Source organism: Lepidochelys kempii, chromosome 4, assembly GCF_965140285.1.
Source record: "Lepidochelys kempii isolate rLepKem1 chromosome 4, rLepKem1.hap1, whole genome shotgun sequence".
In the NCBI taxonomy this organism is placed as follows: domain Eukaryota; kingdom Metazoa; phylum Chordata; order Testudines; family Cheloniidae; genus Lepidochelys; species Lepidochelys kempii.
The window spans coordinates 18796375-18822173 of NC_136383.1; the positions used below are offsets into that span (position 1 = coordinate 18796375).

The following is a 25799-nucleotide window of genomic DNA, read 5'->3' on the forward strand; positions in this document are numbered from 1 at the left end:
GGCTGAAGAGTGGAAAAATAAAATGATTTTATATGTTGGAGATAATGTTTCATTCACTTACATAAAGAATTCCACAAAGATTTTGTAAATTGGCTTCTCACAGAGGGAAAAAAATACCATAATTTTAAATCACAGGATTTCTTAATGACTCTTTAAAATCTGACTTATTTGTCACTTCATGTTCTTTGGGTTTTTTTTTTTTTTTTTTTTTTTGCATTTTTGTTGATTTGAACAGTGAAAATCCAGGGAAGTTGGTCTTGCTTTTCTTTATAGCCCAATTTAACTTTCAGTATTTGGGCTCCAGACACTGCAATGCTTTCACTGAAATATTTTTTTTAAAAAAAAAATATGGAAACCATTCTAACGACCTTAAGCTTTATAAAAGCTTGGGTTTTTGTATACCATTTTAATGTGGGCCATATTTAAGTTGGCTATGTCCCTTTAAAGGGAAAAATGGTCAGAACTCACAGTATTGGGTTTTTTCCTATTAAATAATAGTCTTTTGAAATGGTTTAGCCATCTTTCTTAAAAAAAAAATCCCTCTGCAATACTTGTTTAACTCCCCCATCTCTCATTCTCTTCCTCCTCCTCTCCTTCTCTCTATGCTTTGTAAAGCCAGTAATTTTTGTAATACTGCATTTGAAAACCTGTATCTCTGTAATTTGAGTCATGTGTTCAGGATGACAAAATTCTAGGCTAAATGTGGGTCTTTGATTTCTGTTGTGCAGTTGGCTGGGATGAGCCTTTCTGTGTGTTACTTGTCTGGGCTTGCATATCTTGCCTTGGGTACGTGGTGTGTCCTGTTAGTGTTAAGTGCTTTGCTGTAAGGTTGTGCTTTCCTGATTTTGACAGGCAGCTTGAAAAAGTGCAAACCATGTGCACTGGCTTGCGAGCCATAATACTTTGTTCACTGCTAGATTGTGGCTGCTCCTCATTGTAATTTACAGTTTAATTAACAGCTCACCAGTTCTGTTTATAAGACATTTTAATTCAAGGTGGATCTACTAAGATGTTAAATGATTGAGACATTATGGTTATTAGGAGACTCCACCCTAGTTACAACACTGAAATCTAAACATTACAATATTGCATTAGTTTATACAAGAAACAATATAATGGGTAGTGTAATAATTTGTGTAACATGTGAATATTACTGCAGAGTGGGCTTAATCCAGAAATCCCTGTTCAATATTTCAACATTTTTAACTACAGGCATTCAAAACTCACAAGTCGGAACCCCCAAAATCATGATATTTTCAAAAATAATAAACTTTGGGTTCTTTCTATTGTTTCTGGTTTTGAGCCTTTCGGAGGGACATGGTGTTAAGACTTTCTAGTCTGAGTGGTCTGTGGAGTACAGTCCTTGGAAACTTGCTTTCATTTTTAAAATGAAAGCTAAGATTCCCACATAATCAATCAGATGATGCCAGGAGGTGAGGCTTGAATATTGTGAGAGTTGGGAAACTCTGGTTTTTTTACTTATTCAGGCAAAACTCTCATTCCACTGCCAAGTTAAATCCAAATGTGGTCTATTGAAGTCAATGGGAATTTTGCCCGAGTAAAAAGACTTCATGATTTTGCCTTGAGAAAAAGATTTCATGATTTTGCCCAGTATTAATAATATAGTAGATGCAATATACAGTATTATACTGTAGTGTAAGCAAATTTACAGTGTAGAGGAGTCCAGTCTATGACCCTTGATGATGCCTCAAACTGAAGCATCTGAATCAGTCCTTTCACCATAGGGAGGTGACAAGAGATGCAGGCTACCCAGCTGCTTCCCATCACTGCTTCACCTACTGCCCCCGGAACAGCTCTGGTGTGAGCTGGCAGTGCTGGAAGAAGCTGCTGTTCCTCTCTTCTGCAACTGCTTAGCAGCTTCCTCACTGCTGGTCTGCCCGCATGCTACGTTGCAGAGGGAGGAGTGGGAGAGTAATTCTGGCTATAGGAGCCCCATGGAGAACAGGATAGGAGCCCAAATGGCTTTGCCTGAGCCTAGGGGAGTCCCTAGCAAAGATGGGATCCCTCCCAACATACAGCCACTCAGAACAACCCAGCAGAGGGGGAAATGAAGCTGAGACCTAACCACGGGCAGGTCTGATTCCCTGCCCTGGACCCAGGGACCATATGCCAGCTGGGTATAGCCAAAGAGCAGCACTCTCCAGCTACTCCCCATCCTGCCTTAACATGACCCTCCCCAACCGTGGCAGGCTCCCTGTGCACCAGGGGCTGGGGCCTGTGGGGAAAGAGTTTCCCTTGCCAGCTGGTGGAATGCCCGCTCTCACACAGTGCTGGCATTATTTGGAGCTTTTTACATATCTTGTTAATAAAACCAGCCTTGAAGAAAGAGACCTACACCGAATGGTGGTTGGAGCTTTATTCTATCTTCCGTGGCTGAGGAGCTTGCCTGCTAGTTTGCTGCTGAGTTTTAACACCTTCTAACAGGCTAAGTCAGCAGTAAAGCCCTACATTTCACTTACCTTGCAAACTAGTCTCTTTCCCTTTCTGGTTCTCATGCATTCAATGCAGCAGTGCTTGTGTAGCAAATACTGATGAGAATGTTGTATATACAAATAAGAAATATTTTCACAGATTTATTTTAGTTGTTGTTCTCAATTGCAGGAAGCCTTCCCAACAGGAATATTGGTATGTTAGAGTTTAGTGAAATTTGTTTTTAAAACACAGTCAACATATTGGGGCAACACTACCTGACCCAGTGTCCCTTTGAATCTTATAATGCTACAGGACTATGTATAACAGTTATTGTATCTGAAACACTAGATCCACTCCTTGCAAACTATTGTGGCAGAAAACTCGGTAATTTTCTGTCTTGGTATCCGTTGCTTGACATGAGCTAGGGGTGATGCTATAATTGGTTACGATATGTGAAATTGCTGTATATTACAATCAGTAACATTTAGCTATCTTCTTAAACCCTTTTTTTTTTTTTCATATTCAGGCAACCAGCTGGCATAAACTGAGTTGCTCTGTCCTTTTGAAAAAAGACTAAAAAGGCTTGTGTACTGTCTCTCTTTAAGGAGTTGGTATTAAATTGAGGGCAGGTAACTTTTTTGAGAAAAAAGTAAATGTTTGACATTTGGGCTAAGGAAGTAGAATCTTTTCTTTAAGCCTGATGTATGTGTTTAAATCAGTCTGAACTAGTATTAACTGACTACCCTTCTCAGTTCTTCATACCATCCTCCCTACAGCCCTTATGCCAAGCCATTGGAACTAGGAAGATTTTATTTATTTAGCTTTCAATCAGAGAAACTATTTGAGCTTTGCTGGAGCACACTTCAATATGAGAGTAAGGCAAAGATGAGCGATGTAAGTCTAGATCAGTCATGGTTTATGCTAAAAAAAGTAAACTTATTCTGAACACTGTTGAAGGAAAATCAGAAATAGCATGTGATTACAAACCCGTTGTGTCACCACAGGGAAAATACCACTATAAAGATGTAACGTTAGTGTTATATTGGTTCTGAAAGGCTATAAGTCTGTGCTGCTTTACAAAATTGTGGTTCTACACACAAATTCATTTACTGGTAATTTAAATAATATTTTATATTCGTATTAATAAAAACATTAGTAGTCTTCATTGCCCTTTACAGAGGAAAATTAGGATATGGCTCTTGCACTGAGGATTTTAGAGTTGGTTAGATATTACATGACGTGATGCAGGAAGAGATGACATCAAGCTTGAGGGTGGAACATAAGGGAGATAGATTTACATAAAATAGGATGAAAACTGTATTGCAAGAATATGCCTCGTGGGCTCTTTTATTTTTTATTATATTATGTATTTGTTATTAGTTTTAATAATTGACACAGTAAATTAATATAATTTTTACAAACTGGCCCAGTTACCCCACCAGATAGTCATCAGTCTGTTGTGCCTGGACCCAGTTACTGGGTCCCTTGAGCCTCCAAGCCAACTCATTATGTTTCCCATGTGCCTCAAAACCAGCTCTAGTTTTGGGGCTCTAAGGCACACTGTCAAGCTCAGACCTCTTATCTGGTGCCCTTCCTTTGGCCATGGGATGCCACTGTCTTAGAAACACAGTCAGCTGTGTCTGAGGCCTGGTCTACATCTAAAACTTAAGTCAACCTAGCTACATTGCTCAAGGGTGTGAAAAATTCACACCCTGAGAGATGTAACTGAGCTAACCTAAGCCCTGGTGTAGTCAGTACTAGGTCGCCAGAAGAATCCTTCCATCAACCTGCCTTTTGAAGGGGTGGATTAACTGCAGCAATGGAAAAACCCCTTCCATTGCTGTCGCAAGTGTCTACATGATGGCATTACACTGGCATAGCTGCAGTGTGATAGCTATGCTGCTGTAGCGTTTGTGGTGTAGACAAGCCCTGAGACCTCCTGAGCCCCAGCAGGTGCTTCCATATGCTCCCTCAGTCCTGCCTAGGCAGTGGTCACTCTGGGCTTACTTGTTTAACCCCTTCAGAGACAAGGTGTGTAGCAGGAACGCAAGGAACACAGGCTTAGTGAAGGAATTTCATAATTTCACTCACTTTACTCTTAAAGCATTGCAGAGTTACAGAGAATTGAAACTGACGAAGTCCTGAGGCCCATCCTCTTCTAGTGTGAGCTCACCTTGTTTACAAGTCTGAAATTTTTCTGTGTTTTAGGCTGGGCAGCATCCCTCCAGCCCTCTTTCTTGTGTCTCATGATGGTTGGCTCCCTGCACAGATCAGACCCTGCTGTGAAATACACCCTTTTCTGTGCCATGTACTCAAACTGAGAAGCTCCTGATCCACCAGTCATCCTTTTCCTTCATGTCCCTCGTGAGATTTCATGTTGAAGGACCATTATGTCATGGGTGGGCCAGTAGTTGGTTCGTTCAAAGAGAGAACCCCAGATTGCTCTGTGATGGTCCTTCAACATGATGTAAAAAATAAAAACCTGTCTCGGGCCCAGGGCAGCTGCCTGGGATGCAGGACAAGACCAGACTAGGGAAGCATTAGTGCCAGTATTTCCGCATGTAGTGTAAAATAGAGTACATAGTATCATATCCCACTCTGCCACAGCTTCAATACGTATTTTATTTTTATTACGAAAAGGTTTGAGTCCCCCTCCCTCCAAAAAGCATCAAGGCTCCATTGTACTCAGTACTGTCCAGCTGTGTAACAAAGCTTTGGCTTTAGTTGAACTAACAGTGATAAGTTTACTGTGAGAGTCATTGTAGAAGGGAGTTTGGAAAGAGGTGGGTCTGCTGAGAGATTAGAAGGAAGTAAGGGAGACTGAACAGTGTGCAGGATCAAGGAGGATATTCAGGCAGGATGGGGCAGCACAATATTCAGGGACTGTTTTTATGTTTTAAAACTGTGGCCACAGAAATGTTTAGACGTTCTGAGGGGGTCGCTTAAAATACCCGTTCACATTTGATTTTGCCTAAGAATTGTTGTTCCTTTGCTTTCCTAACACTTTGCCTTCAACTTTTAGAACCGTTGAGAAGGTACAGATCTTACTACAGCGACGTCTATAGTACCTCCAGTGAAAGTCCATCTGTTACTTCTTCTGAGCCAGATTGCAGACAAGGTAAGACCTGTGAAAAATAAAATAAAGACCAACTCAAAAGAAAGTAAACAAGTGCACACACGGAAGATTTAAAAGAAAATCCGATGAGTATGCAGAAAACAAAAACCTACACTAGAAAATCTGGTAATTGAGAACAGTATGAAGATGTAATTATATGAGATCATCTTACATAGTTCAGCATGATTTGTAGTCTGTTTAATATAGGTTTGGATCTGGAATATTGGAGATGCGTAAGGGAAATCAACAGGAAGTGGTGGAAATAATTAACATTTTATTACAATGTTTGCTGTAAATAAGACTGGTCATATCCTCTGAATTTTCAGCAGTAGTAGCAGTAGTATTTATAGCTATACATAGCCATAACTATATATAGCCCTCTATGAAAGACATGAGGCTAAATTCTTCTGTGATTTTGGCCCACTGAGTTTATATTGTGACTCAGATAGATGTGTGATACCAGACAACTGTATGGAGGCATTGGTGGAGGTTTTAATTTTAGGGAAGTTTTGTGAAAGCGGGGACTTTCAGAGGCTAGTGTTGAAGTGAAGGGAAAGTGGTTAGTGTCCAGAGAGTGCGGAAGGCTTTTCTATGCACAAGATGAGAGAAGATGTTCTGAGCTAATGAAAAGACAGGAATGCAAGAGTAGACAAAAGGAGCATGCAGGAGAGAGAGGAAATGGAGTAGCACAGAGAGCAAGAAGGGTGTAGAGTGAATTGAAGCAGAGAAGTAACAGTATAGACCTGTACAGAGCTTTGAAGGTAAGGGCAAAGAGCTTGACCAAACTGTGGAAGGAGAGCAAAAGCCAGTGAAAAAGGCTTAGAAAATGGGATGATATGGTCAGAATTACAGGGAATTACATAAAATAGCCAGCACAGCACAAAGTTTTTCACTTGAAACCGTTAATATTTTACTGGTAATTAGTCATTTACCAGTTTGACTTTTTGTTCTGTCTGCGTTAGTATTACAAAGAACAACAAAGGTATTTACTTCAAGACAATTGGAAGAGAGAGAAAATAAATTTGCAAAACCTTGAGAGAGCAAATCACTTGCTGTGATTGCATAAACTCCTAAAGGTGAATGCATTTCAGTTCTGGGATATTATAATTGGAAAATTATAGACAAACGGTTTGGTAAATGCATTTCCATCTCATCTGAGAACTGTATGGTGACTGAATCTCAGTGCATGTAATTATATCTCCACTGATGTCATTTGAAATGAGAATTGCATTCTGGCCATAATGGCTACATCTGCAAATATGTTGCTCCTTGTAACTACTGTTATGTTTTCCAATCTTTGGGAAAAATGGAGAAGACTTTAATGTACTTAGATCAAAGGTTCCCGATTGTGATACATGTACCACTGGTGATATGTGAGCTTGTTGGAAGTGGTATGCCAAAATCTCTTCAAATAAACAAACAAACAGACCCCTATCCGTTTCAAACACACAGTCCATGCACCCACTGCAACTCACCAGAAAATGCCTGCTTTCAGCTATAATGATGAGTAATACTTGCTGACCATGCCAACAAAGTAATTTTCTTTAGTAGTGTGTTGTGCAGTGTGGCTGTGCAGATGGGTGCTGTCTTCTCATCTGGTGTGCAGCTGGCTGGCTTTCTACTTGGCCTAGCCTCCAGCTTTCCCTGAGTCACACAGGTCAAGCTAGTGAGGCTAACTCGTGAAGTTTCTTATTGTGCCACCGGAGCTCCTCTTGTCCAAAAAGATGGTCATACACAGGGCGAGTTCAGAGTGGCTACGAAACCTGCAACCTCAGCGCTGAGAGGGAAGGGCCCCTACACAGGCAGCTACCTACACTTCCTGCCCTTCAGAAGTTGCAGTCTGGCCCCTGCAGGGCTGGGAGATGGAAGCTCATGGGAAATTCCCTCTTGTCTTCACAGGGAAGGTGGGAATGTCGGTGGTTGATTGGGGCTTGTGGATGAAAGCCTGGCTCTTCAGCAGTAGAGTGGCCAGCTGGCTGCAATTTGAGATTTCTCACAGCAGGGGAGCCCTTATGAAATTTGCCGAGCATTGTAGGAGGAGGGGGCAGAGCAGCTGAGGAGCAAGAGGCCTCCTGGAGCAGAAGCCCCCTCTTCCAGCCATCACTCCCCTGCCTCCGTACTTTCCCCCCTGAGCTCCCTTCCCTTTTTTACACACACACACACACACACACACACCCCGCACGCACGCACATGCCCTTCCCCCCTGAGCTCCCTTCCCTTTTTACACACACACATACCGCACGCACACACATGCTCTTCCACCTCTGAGCCTCCTTCCTTTTTTTATACACACACACACGTACCAGAGCCCTCTCCCCGGGAGTCCCCTTTCTCTCTTTTGGATGCACCATGCCAGAGCCCCCTGCCCTTTTACCCACAGACCCCCTTCTCATTAATGCCACTCTGCCCCCCACTTCCCTAATAACTACTCTGAATGTTTTGTATTGATTTAAATTTTGTAAAGGCAAACAATGTGAACTCTAGCTCCCGTTCAGCCATAATCCAGATCAGAATTAACAGGAACTTCCAATTTAAATTAGACAAGTTACAGACTCAAACCATTGACATAGTTCAGTAGCACACACCAAAATATGACAGGACATCATAAATGTTTCTTGTAATTTGAGTTAACAAATCGTACATAATAATGGCTGCTTCATTGTGTTTCTTTTTCATACCCTGTCAAAAAACCTGAGATGTATAAAAAGGATGTTCTAATTAGAGCTGGTCGGGAACTTTTTTGAAACTTTTTTGTTGGGAAATACTGATTCATCGGAACCAAAACTTTCTGCAGAAACGTATTACTTTTGATTAATTTTTTGTAGGGAAGGTTTCTCAGGCCTGGGATGGAATTTCTAGTCAAAACCAGAGAGAGAAATACAGAGAAATACCTCTGTGATTAGGGTACTCACCTGGGTCTACTATGTCACAGGTACAAGTGCTAAGCACCAAGCTACTCGCTGTTCTGGGGTGGTCTCTCTCTTTCTGTTCCAAAAGGTCTTGGTTTTGTTCCACAACAGAACAAAAACATATGGACACCTCCAAAGTTTTTCACAAAATGGAATTCTTGTTTTCTGGCTAGCCGTAGTTATAATCAAACACGTTAGGCTTTCTTGGGCCTTTATTTTACTGTGGAGTCTGGAAGTATTTAAGTCTATTAAGACCTAAAACAAATGGGGACACACACAGAAATTTGTATGTGGTACTTTAAACATCAATTTTTTAAGAAGTGGACATGTGAACCAATAAGGTTTGGGAACCACTTAGATGACACAGCAGTAATCAGTGACGCATATCTGAGAATGCTGCTGCTGTTTTCATATCCTTAGGAAATACATTCTGCAAGCTGCTGAGTACTTCCCACAAAGTGACAGGTTTGGGCCATCCCCTCTTGTTGAGGACAGTGGGAGTTAAAAATAGAGGTCTCTGCATCTTGCAGAATTGTGCCCTAACTGCAGTATCTCTGATGTTACTATAAGTAAATATTGACTTTCTCATGGAGATCACATTAATAAATAGGACTTCTGTTGTCAAAAAGGAGAATCCAGTATTTCATAAACCATGGAGAGGGAGAAGAATCGAGGCAAAAATAAAAAGTGGAAGTTCCACAAGATAGTGATGTTTAACTCCCTTGTTCTGAGTCAGATAATCTTAACCAGCTGCTGTGAAACTATTCCGGGCACATAACTTTCTATAGATCGGTTTTGCCTCTTCGTATTCAGATGTCTGAAGCCTCAGCTGACAATGAAACATTTGAAGTTACAGAAGTATATTAACAATTTGGTATTTTAAACCCCTTGCAAACGTGTTTCTTCAAAGGATTATGCAGCTCTCATCAGAGGGAAAACAACAGGATCTCTTTGAAAACTGAAATTGACTTCCCAACGCCAATTTCTCTAATACTGTATAATGCCATTGTGCAGTGCATATGAAACTGATCCTTTCTAAGTAATCTCATGTGTCTGATAAATCCTTGAATTTTAGGTAGGATTACCTTTACATGGTTTCTAGCCCATTCAGGTATTAATTTATCTGTGTTTCCTTTTTATGTGCAAGTGACAAGAAATGAGGGTTTAAAGAGAGATGACTCTGGTACTGCTTTACCAGGAGCTGATGATATCTCTCCATCCAGTCAAGTTCATCCTCTAAGGTCAAGGTAAACTGCGTGAAATCATGATATTTTACAGTCCTTGCTCTCTCTCTCACAGTTATTATTCTTTAGTTGCAGTCAAATCATTTATTTCACTGTCTGTCCTAAACTTCCATTTAGTGTTGCAAGTAGTAGTAAATCATGTGCCTTATTCCACTCTAGAGGTGGCAGCATTTCAGCAGTGGGTATTGCTTCCAGTAGAAGTCTCATGACACATCCTGGTAGTCATGTAATCATGGCAAGTAAGAATCTGATTAATGGAAGTTGGGTTGGGCCCTAAATTATTGTCTTAATTATCAGAGGCTCAGGTAATATCTTCTGCTAGGAGGTATAGTATTCATTTTTTACTTCAAACATGCTTTTTTAAAAAGAGGATTATTGAAAATATCGACACACTGAATGACTGAATCAAAATTGTCCATTTTTGGATCATGCCCTTATTATAATATGACTGCTAAATGAGTCAAAGGGCCATACAGGATATTTACTGCAGACAGCACACAGATGACTATAAGCTATTGTTCATTGTCTGTACAAGTAACACTAAGCATAATTTTAAACTGACGGGTAGGGCAATTTTATCCATGGTGTACAGTCACCAGAATGTATCATACTGTAGAGTGGACACTGTTTCTTCCTAAGACAAGGTGGATAAGGTAATATCTTTTATTGGACCAACTTATGTTGGTGAGAGAGACAAGCTTTCGAGCTTACACAGAGCTCTTCTTCAGGTCTGGGAAAGGCACTCAGAATGTCACAGCTAAACACAAGCTGGAACTGATTGTTTAGCATAATTAGTTAACACATATTTCAAAGGACCATTCAAGGCGAAGAGGCCTCTTAACACCCCTTCAGTCATAGGGGGGAAAGGAGTTTTTTTGGGGGGCTGTTTTTAGGTAATAGATTGTTGTAATAAGACATAAATCCAGTGTCCACTGAGTCCATGGTTTTTAGTGTCTAGCAAAGTTAAGACTTTAAGCTCTCAGGCCCATCTTGTGAAAGTGTGGTGCAGGTTTCCTTTGAGGAGGAGGACTCATAGGTCAGCTACAGGCTATGCCTACGCTGCGCACCTCACAACAGCGCAGCTGTGCCACTGCGGCCACACCGTAGTAAGGTACGCAGTGTAGTCGCTCTTTGTCACTGGGAGAGAGCTCTCCCGGCGACAAAATAAAACCACCCCCAACAAGGGGCAGCAGCTTCGTCTCTGTGAGAGCGTCTCCCACCGACAAAGCTCTGTCCACACCAGCGCTTTTTATCGTTACAACTTTTGTCGTTCAGGGAGGTGTTTTTCCCACACCCCTGAGCGATGAAAATTTTAACAATGAAAGTGAAGTGTAGACATGACCATAGAGTGATCGCTCTGTGAGAAGTGTTCACCCACAGATGATAGGGTGTTTTTGTCTTTTGTTGTTTTCCTGTGTGAGTTCATTCGAGAGCATAGTGACTATCTGGTTTCACCCACATAGTTGTTGGGGCATTTCGTGAACTGGATGAGGTACCCCACATGTTATGACAGACATCTTGAAAGGTGTGTTGTGGGGGGTGTTGATCATTGTAGCAGTGGAGATATGTCTGCAGGTTTTGCATCTGTTGTTCTGGCAGAGTCTGGTGCCGCTTTTGAGTTAATGTGTCCTGGTCAGAAGGGCGCTTGCTTCTAACAATGAGCTTGGAAAAGTCGAGGGGTTGTTTGAAGGCCAGAAGAGGGGGCTCAGGAAAGATTTCTTTCAGGATGGGGTCCCCATCAGGTATGGGTTGTAGTTGTTTGATGATACTCCCTATGGGTTCCACTGTGGGATAGTAAGTGACAACTAGGGGTGTGAGCTCAGAGAGGGTTTTACAGAAGCTGGTCCAGTAAAAGATATTACCTCCCCTACCTTGTCTCTGTAATATCCTAGGAACGACACAGCTACAACAATACTATCTACAACTATTTTTTCTGTCAGTTTTCTCATTAAAATGGCATGTTACTGGTGTAAGTGAAAAAGCAGGTCCTACTTCATGTATCTTCCAGTGAGAACACGTTGCAACATTTGCTATATACTTAAGGTTATATAAGAGTTTCTGTTACAAAGTGCTATTTTTTTTCATTTGCTTAAAGCTTTCACAAACTTTCACCTTTCAGGCTTAAATTTTTCATGTCTCATCTCTGCCAGATGACAAATCACTCTGGAAAGTACAACCAAAAGTGGTTCAGATATTTTTGTATAGTAAGAGAGTGGGAAAAGACTGTTTTAACAACTCTTGGCCTCAGCTGGGGTATATTGGTGGCAGGATCCCTGCCTCATTCTGAAAGATGTTTGTGAACGCATACGTATTAAGGTACAGCTTGCAAAGCAGTCCTACCTCATCTCATGCAGAAAGGAAAAGTACACCTGGAAATGGAAGCCATTTCAGTGAATGTAGAAGGGCTCCTTGAAAGCGCCAGAGAATCCTTCATGTCTAGGATGGTGTGCAGTGACTGAACAGTGAGACTTTGTGCATTGTGCACCATACACTCAGTGCCCTGAATGAGTTAGTGGTCCTATGGACAAATGGGTGATCATGTAATTAAAAATTGTGTCTTAACACATATGCCCAAAGGAGCAGAATTAAAGTTGCATGAACAATTTTAATTTTGACATTTCCAAACTTTTCAGTGCTTCATTTGACAACTATAACATTTTTACACGTGTATTTTGTGTGAAATTATATTATTCTGTACAAAACTTTGTTTATTTGTGTGTGTATTAGTTGTGTAGGAGACATTCTCAGGGAATTGAGTAAATACATATTGTGTTGCATGACTAAATACTTGCACACACATACAAGACATGCATGTGTATATAATGTATAGATGTGTACACAAACAGTAGGTGTGTAGAATGTATTAGGGGTCTGGTTCTTCTTGATGTAGGAGATTTTTGGCAAGTTCATGAGTTTTTAAGGCAAGTTTTATAGTAATCTGCTACAGATTCCTGTTTCGTGGAGTCCCATTGGAAAATAGTGTTGTATGTTTCTATTGTGCCTTTTCTTATTCTAACTCCAAATCAAAAGAGACTTTCCTACCAGAGTAAATGGGGGAAAGGAGACTATTTTCTACACAAAGAGTAATCTTATAACTTTCTACATTTCCTTTCCCATCATTTTCCCTATTTGACTACTTTTGTTGCTGCTGCTAAATCCTGTGAGAATTACCATGGAAATGATGGTAAAATCACAGATGGGGCATTATGACTGAACTGCAGGATAAAGCAGCAGTAGTAGGTAGGCAGTGAGAGAGGGTGAGATCTTTTGGTTTTGTTTACAAGGCATTTTGGATATGGTAAGGGATATGTGAAAGTGACTCAGACTGTTGAAGTGCTGCCGATTTTAACACTGAAAGTCTTTCTTCAAGCCAGTGAGAACATGCTTTCTCTTAGTTCACCTTATTGTCTTGCTTTCCTTTGTATATATTTTTTAAGTTTAGTAAATTTAATGGTAGTAATTTGTATGATGTGAAATCTAGAGGGAAAAATATTGTTTTGAAAATGCAAATCATTTGTTTTGCTTAGAGTTGAGCTCTGCAAAGTTCAAAGCTGTTCTGATCTTACTCCAAGGTTCAGTGATATTTGGATCCCGAGTTTGTTTAGGCCCGTCTCTCCACTTTTGTTTAAAGTGCCATTTTGCTCTGTAAAATTACTCAAAAATGGCAATGTGTGGTCTACCATGTTTATTGTTTTTATTGATTTCCATAATAAGCTTGCTCTCTTCCCAAGATCAGACATGGCTTTTCTAACTGCCAGCCCAGCAAATGCATATGAGATCTGAAAGTCAAACTAGATTCTTAAAGTATAAAGATTTTGAAACCACACTTTGCTCTCAATTATAACTTAGAAGCCCCACTGAAAACAGTGGAGTTGCGCAGATATAACCCAGCGCAGAATTTGATCCTGCAGTAGAAGCTTTGTTAACATTACTATTGATTGTACGAGGCAGAATAGAAGGAAGTTCACTCTTCAATAGATGTATGGACTTTGCAGTGTTTACAGGTGTAAAAATAGCTATAATTTCTTACTGACATGGAAGCGAGCCCTTACAGTACAGCTCAGAGAGCAGATGTGTGAAGTAAGAGGGTGCCATTTTTACAAAAACACTTCTCAGAGTTCAGATGCATTTTCTCGTATTATGGAAATTTACAGCTACGGAAGTACATTTCAGTGCCTCAGAAAAAACAAAACAAACCCCCCCACACACCTCTAAGGAGAGCAGACTGCCAGGTTTTAATTTTTTCAAGTTACTGTTCCCTACTTGGGGTTGTAAATCAACCCTGCCCTGTTCATCCATCCACAAAAAATGCCCAGTTGGCTGGAATCTTGCATGTATTCATTAGTTCTGTCCTGTGAGTTCAGGGTACTATGAAGTGTATATGAGTTACTGTGGCGTAGTGTCAAGCTTCAGAGGGGTAGCCATGTTAGTCTGGATCTGTAAAAGGGCAAAGAGTCCTCTGGCACCTTATAGACTAACAGACGTATTGGAGCATGAGCTTTCGTGGGTGAATACCCCCTTCGTCGGATCTGACAAAGGGGGTATTCACCCATGAAAGCTCATGCTCCAATACGTCTGTTAGTCTATAAGGTGCCAGAGGACTCTGCCGCTATGGCATAGTGGTCCCTTTAGCATTTGATGGCACATTTCTTTGTTTTGATTGACACTATTCAGAAATCATCTCTATACAAACACAAATCTCTGTATCTTGTTCATAAAATTCACTGCCCACGTAGCATGCCCGTGGGGCAGCCTGCTTAATTATCCTTGCAACAACCATTATAAAAGAGCAGGTTTGTAATAGATGCAAAACTTGGGACAATAGAAATATATAGATTGTGTCAGAGGATTGGTAAAGTTGTTCAGAATCTTCAGCCTATCAGAAGTGTGCTTCAAGGGCCGGTCTAGTAATGAGCTAGCAGAAACGATAGGCATTTCAATTGCTTAAGAATATTTTTAATCCTTTTTGTGTTCTGTAATGGGTATTGCTAGTGTCCTCTGTCTAAGCCTCTTGGAATGCTGTCAGTACCATAGCAATGTATATTCTTCCTTTGTGTCTATTTTCCTCTTTTCTTCTTCCTTTTCTTTCCCCCTCTTTATTTCTTCTTCCTTTCTTTTTCCAGGGGCAGCAGCCAATACGGATCTACTCCTTCTCCCACTGCTGTCTTTCCTTTCCAAGTAGCTGATAGGTTTCCATTTCCAGCTCTTATCCCTCTCAGTACGTCCTATCTCAATCAGTTCTTCTCTTGATCCTTCTGCTGCACTTTTCATTAGATAAGACCTAATTCATCCCTTCCTCCAGCTTCCTTCTCTGATCCAATACCTGGTAATTTCTTGGTAAGTACATTGGGTAATGAATTAACTCATTTCCCACTGTTATAGGAGTTAATCTGCCACTTGACTTGTCATCCACCAGCACTCTTAATAAGTAACTCATTGAGATCTGACTTCAGCTCACAGACCAAGAAACTCAGGGTTGTGGCTGAAAATCCAGGCTGACATTGTGGCCCTAGGCCATGCGGTTGCACAATGTTGTAGTGCAGCAGGGGATTTTTGGTACAGTAATAATATTTGGCCCTTGCAAAGAGCTGTACATCTCAAAGTCTTTATAAAAGTTGGTCAGCAGCAGGAATACTCTCCATTTAATGGAAGGGAAAATGGGCTCCCGTTCTGGTGACCTATCTGATGAATCATGCTGGCTCTCTATGTAAATCATTGCATAGAGTCCTCAATTTGTAGCTCATTTACCTTAACAATGAAATCAGCTGCATCTGTGCAGATGTTGCATTTGCCCAATATGCCTCCAAGCTCTAAATGTAAAAAGCAAACAAACCCTTAATAAAAATGTGGTGGATCTGCTTAAGTGTATTATGCATTGGCTGTACCTCAAAAATAAATGAATATATAGGTATATTTTTTTCCAAATAATAGAGTTAGTCACCATAGTGTAGATATATTATTAAAAAGTCATTTTTGAATTTGCAGGGCAAACAATTCCTGATATAGCCTGTTGAAACTTCTCATATTTTTGTATCCCACTTGTTAACTCTCAGAGATACTCATGTTCCAAATGTGGCTTATCTCAGCCAATGCGCAACCTTTAACCTTGATCCTACCCAGGCTTATATACATACTTAACTTTTGTTCACTGTGAATAATTCCACAGCAGGAATGGGGAACTACTTTAACAGTTTCACAGCAGGAGACTACTCTGTATGTAAAGATAAGCATGTGTGTAAATCTTTGTGGGACTGAGGCCTTATCTCATTACTTGATCTTGCATGAACATTTGCTTGGGTCTGCTGTAGGATGGAGCAAAGTGTGGAGATGCGAGAGGGGAAACAATATAATAGAAGCTGCAGATTAGGTGATTAAATAAATAGCTTTTTCTGTAAATACTCTATTTTCCACCCAAGCCTCCATTTAAAGAAACATACTAGTATCTTAAGCAATTTGTTGGCATGCTTGCAACTCAAAAATGACTGAATTTGCTTTTGATTGTTTAAATCCCTCCTGTTGTGAGAATTTTCTATGCCAGTTAATGTCCAGAGTGAAGCAGATTTAACAGAATATCCTGATTTTATGTAGACATAGTTGCCCTAGTCTTAGCATTTTATTCATTAGAATCACTGTTATGGAAAAGTGTGTGTGTGTGTGTGTATATATACTCTGTGTGTGTGTGTGTGTATATATATATTCACATCTCTGAAACCACACACACAAATTAACGTCAATAACTGCACCACCCGCTTAGCTGGTTTTATCTCTTCTAAATATGTCTGCTTTTTAGATCTAACAATTTCTTAAGTCTAAATATATATAACAATATTCTTTTCTTGCCTTAGAAGGCTGTAAATCAGATTTTAATCTGAAAGACTGTATTTTTATGACGTTTGATTACTCTTGATAGTAATAAATAATAATGGAAAACCTTAACTACAGTTTCACAAAGGTGTAATAATCTGAATTCATAATTCGTTGTGGTATGTAACTATTAAGATGATTTATTTCTATGATATCCATCACCCTAGTATTTCGTCACAATTGACATGCATGTAGAAGGACCAATAATTTCTTTTAGAAGTATACAAAGCTCTCTAACCTCTTCCATCCCTTCAAATTTAAAGATGATTCTCAAAGATTAAAAAAAAAATTGTGAGCATGCTTTTTATTTCCTTTATGAGGTGTAAAGATGGCCTGAAGAGGAGACAGTGAGCGAGTGTGGGTATTTTTGGGGTGTGGTTTTTTGGGTTTTTCCCCCACCTTTTTCATATGTGTTTAACATCAGGAACGTCAGGTCTTGGCTTCCCTGTTTTGGCTAGGGACTGCTTGCGGGACTGGAAAATGAGTAAAATTATGACATCCAAGAGATTGGTTGGTGCCCCAGCAAGAGCATTATGAGGCAGTGTGCCTAAGGGAGCTCTCTTGGGGTATGTCTACAGCGCAGATGTAAGGTGTAATTGTAGTGCAGGTAGTTAAACCAGTGTTCGCTTTAATTTAGCTAGCATGAGTGAGATAGCAGAGAAGATGCAACAGCATGGGCTAGCAACCCAAGTATATACACAGGGTCTCCGGCTTGTACTGGGACAGCCAATGAGTGCTGAAGCCTCTGCTATTGTATCTTCACTACTATTGTTACCTGTGCTAGCTAGATTTGCCTACCTGCGCTGCAGTTACACCTTAATTTTCAATGTAGACATGCCTTTGGAGGGAAATGCTCAAGTGTACCGGGCCCCATTCATGGGCACCCAGACAGGGCCCAGTTCCAGCAGACTTCTTATCTGCTACAGGACTTCCCCTTCGCAGCAGAGGGAGCAGGTGGGGTGCTTTTCACGAATGGAAAAGTCCTGGCTGTGGGTCCCAAGGATATATACCACAAACGTTTGATTCCTTCTGAATAAGCAGCCTGCAAAAGAGAAGAAATCAAGTATATTTGTGCCCTTTTTTGATGTATAAAGAAGTCTTGAAAATAACTTTTGCACAAAAAAGGATATTTTTCCTTCGTGCAATGACTTTGTTTGTTCTTGTTTTGGTTTTGTGTTTCGGGTAGTTTGGGGTTTGTTTTTGTTTTTTGACTTAAAAAAAGTAGTTCTTTCCTCTTTTTCCTGGCAGGCTCCTTGGATGGCTAGAGTACTTGATTCAGAGCTTTCTCTGCCCTCAAACGATAGGCGGGAGGCATTGAGTCGTTCACAAATACCACTTCGGAGAAATGTCTTCTCCGCCCCCGCCCCCCCCCCCGACTCTTCGTTATATAGACATTACCAAAAGCCAGTAAAGGGGCAAGATTGACTTTTTGGATTTTAAAAGACAAGATCTCTCTTTCCAGCAGATTGATAAAGTTAAAATGCAACATTTTACAGGAATCTGAATGCCGAATGTTTTAAACTGTATCTGATTCAGGCAAAGATGTTTTGTCTTACAGTCCCATCTAAATAATTAATAGAGACTTGCTACAGGAATATAGTTGAAAGCGTTATGTAAGCCTGTTAAATGTCATCTAGTTTATGCATTCTGGTTACTTTCAAATGCAGATTTTAAAATATACTTATCCACTCCCTTGCTGGAAAAGAGAAGTCTGATCTTTATCAGAACACTCTTAGTTTTTTTTTTCCAGCTATAGAGTTGTTGTTTTTTTGGTGGCATTGTTTTTGGTAGAGAGACTGCAATTGCACATTTATTCCCATACAATAAATGACAAACAGTGATGGAAACTTGGAGTATTCCTGGTATTTTCCATATTAATTTATTGCTGCAGGCTGTTTTAGTCCAGGAATATTCTGCCTTAACTCCTCAGTTACTGAATAAATAAATATCCCAAAAAATTATTACACTAGAATTCCTGCTTTGTCTGGTCTAGGTTCTTACTCTGTACCCATCACCATGGTGTCTTAGTGCTTAACTGTATTTTAATCATAACTGTATCTTTTTCCTCCCCTCCAACTAAGTAGGCAGTATGAAGCAGCACCTGAAGGCAACCTGATAAGCCAAGAAATAATGTTAAAGCGTCAAGAAGAGGAAATGATACAACTGCAGGCTAGAATGGCTCTTAGGCAGTCTCGACTAAGCCTCTACCCAGGAGACCTGGGTAGGACGTCGATGCTGGACATCACTAGAGACCCTCTTAGAGAGATAGCGTTGGAAACAGCCATGACCCAAAGAAAACTGAGGGTAACATTTTAACACATTTGCACTTTTAATATTCGTTTTGGTGGAGCATTGCCTCAACTTATTTTAAAGACTGAAATTCAAGTCTATGGTGTTTAGAGTTCCAACGGGTTTCAGAGTAGCAGCCGTGTTAGTCTGTCTTCGCAAAAAGAAAAGGAGGACTTGTGGCACCTTAGAGACTAACCAATTTATTTGAGCATGAGCTTTCGTGAGCTACAGCTCACTTCATCGGATGCATACTGTGGAAACTGCAGAAGACATTATATACACAGAGACCATGAAACAATACCTCCTGCCACCCCACTGTCCTGCTGGTAATAGCTTATCTAAAGTGATCATCAAGTTGGTCAGAGTAACAGCCGTGTTAGTCTGTATTTGCAAAAAGAAAAGGATCACTTTAGATAAGCTATTACCAGCAGGACAGTGGGGTGGGAGGAGGTATTGTTTCATGGTCTCTGTGTATATAATGTCTTCTGCAGCTTCCACAGGATGCATCCGATGAAGTGAGCTGTAGCTCACGAAAGCTCATGCTCAAATAAACTAGAGTTCCAACGTCACTTCTGTTTGTCCAGAATCAAAGCTGCCATTCACAAAATAAATATAAAGATGGCTGGTTTTTCTGATTGGAAAGAAAGCCCTCATGTAAGCTGGAACTTCTAATGCCTTGTGGATTCTGTACCCACACATCCTAAAACAGCATCAAGAGAGACCTGTTTTGCTTAATGGGATGCTAAGTTAGAAGACAAATCTTCACTGCTTAAGTGTCCCAGCTGTTAACCACTTCCCTGCCAAGTAGCAGTACAAGCCATTTATTAGGGGTTGTTCATTTCGACTGCCCTGATGTGCTCGGCGGTTTTCAATCTTTTTTGTGGGCTTTCCATACGCTATGTGTGGAACAGCACAGAGATCATTAAGCAAACAACTTAGGGCAACGGTTTCTGGCTTTGACACCAGTAGGCGTCTCAGCCATGCCAATCGTAATTACGGTTCCTTCCCCCGGTGCCCTGTCCCACTTCCCCCCCCCTCCCCCCATTATAATTCATTATTTATAACCGTGAGAAATGCTTCTTTCCATTCAAACTCTCTGGATGCTGGAACTAAATGGGTGCCACTTCCTGTCAGGTTCTGGAATCCATTTTCTCTGCTGGTTCTCCAGTCACCCGTTAATTGAATCTCATCTTCACCCCATACATGCTTCTCTCGCTCACCCTAGTCATTCTGTAGATTCTCATTTTCCCCAACAGGCCCAGGAAATCTTTTCCCCTGTCCCTCACCAGGCCAGGGAGGATGATCTGAAAGCAACAGCAACTTCTCCCCTTGTCACCGGGTTTGGTTCTCTCTATCCCCAGCATGTTGTAGGAGGAGCCTACCAAGGAGAAGAGGGGCCTGGGAGATTCTGCTGGCATCTTGGCACACAGCCATAGGACAGCCCACCACTGAGTCCCTGTACCAGTTTCTCTTTCTACTCCTGAGCTCAGGCCCTTCCCCTCCCATCTTGAAATGTAGGCAGGGTCCGAGGGTTGGAAGAGAGAAGGAGACTCAGACATGCAAATAGAGTGTCTGACGCTAGGAGGAGTCGGTCCGAGGCCCTCTGCTACGGCGTGCCCTGAACTGTATCAGCTTAAAAAAATAAAACTGCTCTCAGGCCGTCCCAGCTCCTGTTCATGACCCAGGGTCATGTCCCCTCCATGTCTCTCTTTTTGACCCACAGCACTTTGCCAAGTCGTTCATCTAGGATCTAAACTGCATAAATTCTTTGCTTTTCTAAATGAGCTACCATGTAGGCATTTGTATTAAATACTTCTAGAGAATATTATATGTTAGCAGGTAAAACCTCAGGCCTCCAGGTATTTCATCCCCTCTCCTCTCCCACTCCCCCACCCCCCCCAAAAAAGACAAATCCTTGTGTGACTTCCTAAAGAGAACAGGAAAGTTGGCATGTTCTAGAAGTAGTGAAGTTAACCAGTGTCCTCCTTTAGTACCTACTTGGACTGAGAACTTTGTGCAGCTTTGAATTCAGGTAAAGTTATTTAGTTAACTTAGCTATAAGCCGGATTCTGTTGTGTTTTTGAAACTCCTGCAATGATGGCACTTACATTCCAGTCCTACACAAGGCTGGTCTGCACAAGGCAGATCTTTAAGTGCATGCAGAGCCTCATTCGCTTCAGTGAGGATTCTCTGGCACAGGGGTCAACCAGAACAGCATTGCAGGATCGGAGCCTTAGGTTGCATCAGGGTTTTTTGTTAGCTCATGAGTCTGCGAGTGTAGCTTGTTCATTTTTTTTAGTCTAACTGAAGAATGGTTTAATAGAACTAAGCCTATGAATGGTGCACGTCATTGGTGGAATGGAACTGTTGAAGTTTTTAACCGTGTCAGTGAATGTCAGATTCCCAAACATCTGGGACATCAGGCATGGCCATCTGAAGATGATATGACAGCAGGTTCGTTCTTGTGCATAGGAGTAAATTAGCTATGTGTAATATTGAAATATATAAATAATGTTGTGCAGGAAATATTTTTGTCATACCTTCAACGTAACTTCGGCCACACTGGCACAGTTGAATCTTCCAGCTAACCAAGCTGCTGGAAACAATTTGCATACATGTCTGGGTTTAAGTCAGTGTTCATTTCAACTTTCCAGTTCACCTTTTAAGAATTCATTACTTCTCAGTCTGTGGCTGTAGAAACAAAGAGTTAATTCAGACTTCTGTGATTTGCAGAATTTCTTTGGCCCCGAGTTTGTGAAAATGACCATTGAGCCTTTCATCTCCTTGGATCTACCAAAGTCAATCTTGGTAAGAAATAGTCTATTCAGCAATAAGTTGTAGTAGGAATATATTAAGCTATTAATACATCTTTATGACACATGTGACTGGTCTGATACTTTGTTTCACAAAATGCAGACTAAGAAAGGGAAGAACGAGGATACCAGGCGGAAAGTAAACATAATGCTTTTAAGTGGGCAGAGGCTGGAGCTGACCTGTGATACCAAAACTATTTGCAAAGATGTTTTTGATATGGTGGTAGCCCATGTTGGTTTAGTGGAGCATCACTTGTTTGGCTTGGCTAGCCTAAAAGGTAAGAATGATGTTTTAATTGGGGAGGTGTAAAGTTACTAGACTTAGCTAAGTATGCTGTGTTGGAGACAGGCAAAGGAAGATTTAAGATTTGCAGATGGGAGACCAGAGCAATCATTTATGATCAATCCATTGATTTCAAGTCAGGCTCTGCCACCCTTACCTTGCTCCATGAACAGATCCATTTGCTTAAATTTGTATGGTATTACTCCACCTAAATAACGGTAAGAAAATCAGGGTGGCCCTTTATCTTTGTTACTTTGCATTTTCTTCTTTTCTCCAAGTTGTCTTTCACTTTGTGTGTTTCTAGTCAACAGGGACCTCTTGGAGATGGCTTGGGGTCTGATCAAAATGCTCTGTTACAAAATGCTTCTACTAACATTACTCTTTCTGAGCACAATCTTACTATGCAAGTATTCCCAATGAGATCAGTAGGGCTACTTGTGCAGAGAGGTATTAGTCACTGAGCCCTTAGTGATTCAGCATAAGAGCTGGTCAGAAATTTTCCAGCAGAAGATCTTTCCACGGGAAAATGCCGATCCAGAAAATTGGTTTTGCCAAAATTGACAGAAATCTGTAAGGTTTCCAAGGAACTTCTAGACTTCTGTTTCCACACCTTGTGGACTGGCAGGTTCCAAATAGCTTGGTGAGCCTGGAAAACATGTAGAGAAAGTGGAAGTGAAATATCGTTTAGACTTTTTCAAACTGAAATTTTGGAATTCCCGTTCTGTGGAATGCTCATTCAGAATGATTATTTTAACTTTTGGAATTTCCCACAGACCAGGAATTCAGGGTTCCAACCAGTCCTATCCAGTGTGTTAAGGCTTTTACTTACCATAGTCTCTTCATACATTTAAGTTCTAGGGAGCAAAATGAAATTTTCTAGCACCTACCAGGGGTGTTGGGTTTGGTAATGTCATTTTCTGACCACAAGGAAATGGATTAAGACCTCCATACTCATTTCATGTAGGCCACCAAATAGCCATCACAAATAGAAATACTTTGTCTCTACATCCTGGGTTAAGTTTTAAATGGTGAAAGACTTTTTCTCCTTACTACCCACTGAGCCATTCATTTAGCTCATTTTATTGTGCATTATAATTCTCTGCTAGTTGATAGAATATTAACCATCAAGAATAAACTGCAAAATTGTAAAGTTGATCTTAATTCTGCAGCCAGAGAAAGTGTCTGTTTATGAAAATGCTTTCCTCTCACCCATGTTACAGACAATGAATTTTTCTTTGTTGATCCTGACTTAAAACTAACTAAAGTTGCTCCGGAAGGATGGAAAGAGGAACCTAAGAAAAAGAGCAAAGCCACAATCAACTTTACCTTGTTCTTTCGCGTTAAGTTTTTCATGGATGATGTCAGTCTTATACAGTGAGTAGCCGAACATTATTTTCTCATCATCCTCTTAATTGGGTCCTTCCCCATTTTTAATTTCCTCCCACCTCCTCAGGTTATAGGTGCACACTGTTAGAAGCATTGCTGAAAGGAACAATATTGTGTGTTGTTTTTCCCCCAGGCACACTCTGACATATCACCAGTATTATCTACAGCTACGGAAAGATCTTCTGGAGGAAAGGATGCACTGTGATGATGAGACAGCTTTACTGCTGGCATCTCTGGCCCTCCAGGCTGAGTATGGAGATTACCAGGCTGAGGTAGGATGTACGTTCATCTATAGACAACTGCTATTTGTGCTATTCAATTACTGCAGTTGCTCTGTGGTATAGTTTAGGGCTGAATATGTTCCAGTTCTTTGGGAGTTCAATTGATCTGCTGTTTGTAGTTATTATGCTGTTTGAAGACTAGTGGAGAGAGGACACAGATGTGCTTTCATGTAGAGATGCGCCTCAGCCATAGAATTTCAGGTCTGAATGTTGAACCTCTGCCATAGAATTCAGATCTGGATCTGGATGTCAAGTCCATTGTCCCTTTCAATATTTGTGAGTGTTTGGATCCAGCAATGTAGTTTGGCCATTTCATGGATGTTGGCTCATACCCAGTGTCTTTGTGATAGTAGAATAGAGAGAAGGGCCAAAAATGAAATTTAGCTCAGCTCTGGGTTCAGAGTCTGAGCTCCTTTCCCCAACTCAGAAAGTTCAAATCCAGGGTTTTAGCTGAAGCCCATCTTTACACACAGACACAAACACAAAAGATGGTTGTTTTTGTAATAACATATGAAGAATAAAAATGCTTCACTTTATAGGTGCATGGCATGTCCTATTTTAGACTAGAACATTACCTACCAGCTAGAGTGATGGAGAAACTAGACCTATCCTACGTCAAAGAGGAGCTGCCCAAGTTGCATAGCACTTATGTGGGTGCTTCTGAAAAAGAAACAGAGATAGAATTTTTGAAGGTAAGTCATAACAGCTCTTGAGTTACCTTGTGTTCATGTGAGATTCACTGTACAAGGAACATGGGATAGATAAAAAGCCTGGAATTGAAATGGAGAACAAAGGAAAATAGTTAGTCTTCTAAAATAGCATTGGCAAGAGGCAAAAGTTAAGAGGATTCACTTAAAAGATACAATTATTAAAAGTGAGGAAAGGAAATTGTACATGATGGAGAAAAGCCTTTAATATTCTTCCTTCAGCTGTTTCACTGGGTGCATTACTAAAATGTCATCAGATATTAAAGAATCTGATCATCGTACGATTATAAAGGAAACTCTTAGTTTATATATATCCCCCTCTCTGAAATCATCTTTGTTCTAATTTGTTGACTAAAGGTATCCCAGATCGTGATACCGCAAATAACCGAAGTCTTATTGTAACTCATACTGTCCATATCTAGGATATCCTCGAGTATGGTGTCTTTCAGGACACCTTCAGTGAAGCAGGGAGCACTGAAAATATTTCACAGGCATTTAACCCCAATTTTTTCCTTTCCTTTCCTTTCCTTTCCTTTCCTTTCCTTTCCTTTCCAGATCACCTTTAAGATAGCTAGTATATATTAACATACACATTCATCTGTTTTTCACAGATGATAGATTGAATACAGCCAACTGCCGATTTTATGATAGTTTAGAAAGGAAACAATTTTGGATACTTAACTACACAGTTTGCTGCTACTTCTGCTATATGGGCCCACTGCTGCATCACTGAAGTGGATCAGTGTTTTGCCATTGACTTCAATGGGAACAGTATTAACTCCTAAATGAATGTTCAGTAGTCTTACAATACATCCAGGGCTGGATTAACCTTTTGTGGGTCCAGCGCCAAACATATTTGTGGGCCCCTATGGAGGCAATGGAACATGGCACGGGAAGGTCAGTCCCCAGAGCGAGGGGCCAGCCAGAGGCAATGGGGCAGGGCATGGCATGGCAGGGGTGGCCCTGCTCTGCCCAGTGCGAGGGCACTATTTACAAACCAGCAGTTGCCAGATGCACAGTTACCTGCCTGGCCCTGTGCTGCCAGCGTGCCCCTTCCCCTTGGGGGTGGGCCCATGCCCACCACGCAGCCCTCCCCACTCAACACCCCCCAACTCCCTATGGCCAGAGCCCCCCCAGACCCACTACTCTCAGTGATCCCCCAGACCCACCCACAAATGCACAGCGCCCTGCACAACACCACCCCTACCCACAACCCCACCACAACTACCCAGCATCCCGCCCCTGAACCTCCTCTCCCTAGTGCCCCAACACACAGATCTTCCCCTCCCCTACACAGCCCAGCACCCCACCCCCAGACTTCCCCCAGATCCACTCCCCCAAGCCCTGCCTCCTGGCCGTGCTCACCAACCCTGCTGGGAGTGACTCTGCCTGCCGGGCTGAGCTGGCAGCACAGCCAGGGCCAGTCCCAGGGCCAGGAATCGCTCTGGTCCCTCAGGAGTGGCACGATCAGTCAG

The 25799-nt window shown here is 41.2% G+C and overlaps 1 protein-coding gene across 12 annotated transcripts in view; it reads left to right on the plus strand.

Moving 5' to 3' along the window:
- Positions 1 to 25799, plus strand: part of PTPN13 (protein tyrosine phosphatase non-receptor type 13) — a 186549-nt gene that overhangs the window by 105261 nt on the left and 55489 nt on the right. For 11 of the 12 annotated variants that reach the window (XR_012158461.2, XM_073340606.2, XM_073340603.2 and 8 more), the window contains exons 8-15: positions 5456 to 5551; positions 9605 to 9704; positions 18647 to 18869; positions 21588 to 21662; positions 21771 to 21945; positions 23171 to 23324; positions 23470 to 23608; positions 24157 to 24309. Coding sequence is in view for 11 of the 12 variants with exons in the window: in XM_073340606.2 (XP_073196707.2) it covers positions 5456 to 5551; positions 9605 to 9704; positions 18647 to 18869; positions 21588 to 21662; positions 21771 to 21945; positions 23171 to 23324; positions 23470 to 23608; positions 24157 to 24309 (1115 nt within the window). In the remaining variant the exon portion in view is untranslated. The remainder of the gene's footprint in view (positions 1 to 5455; positions 5552 to 9604; positions 9705 to 18646; positions 18870 to 21587; positions 21663 to 21770; positions 21946 to 23170; positions 23325 to 23469; positions 23609 to 24156; positions 24310 to 25799) is intronic. The other variant, XM_073340599.2, reaches the window with a different exon arrangement.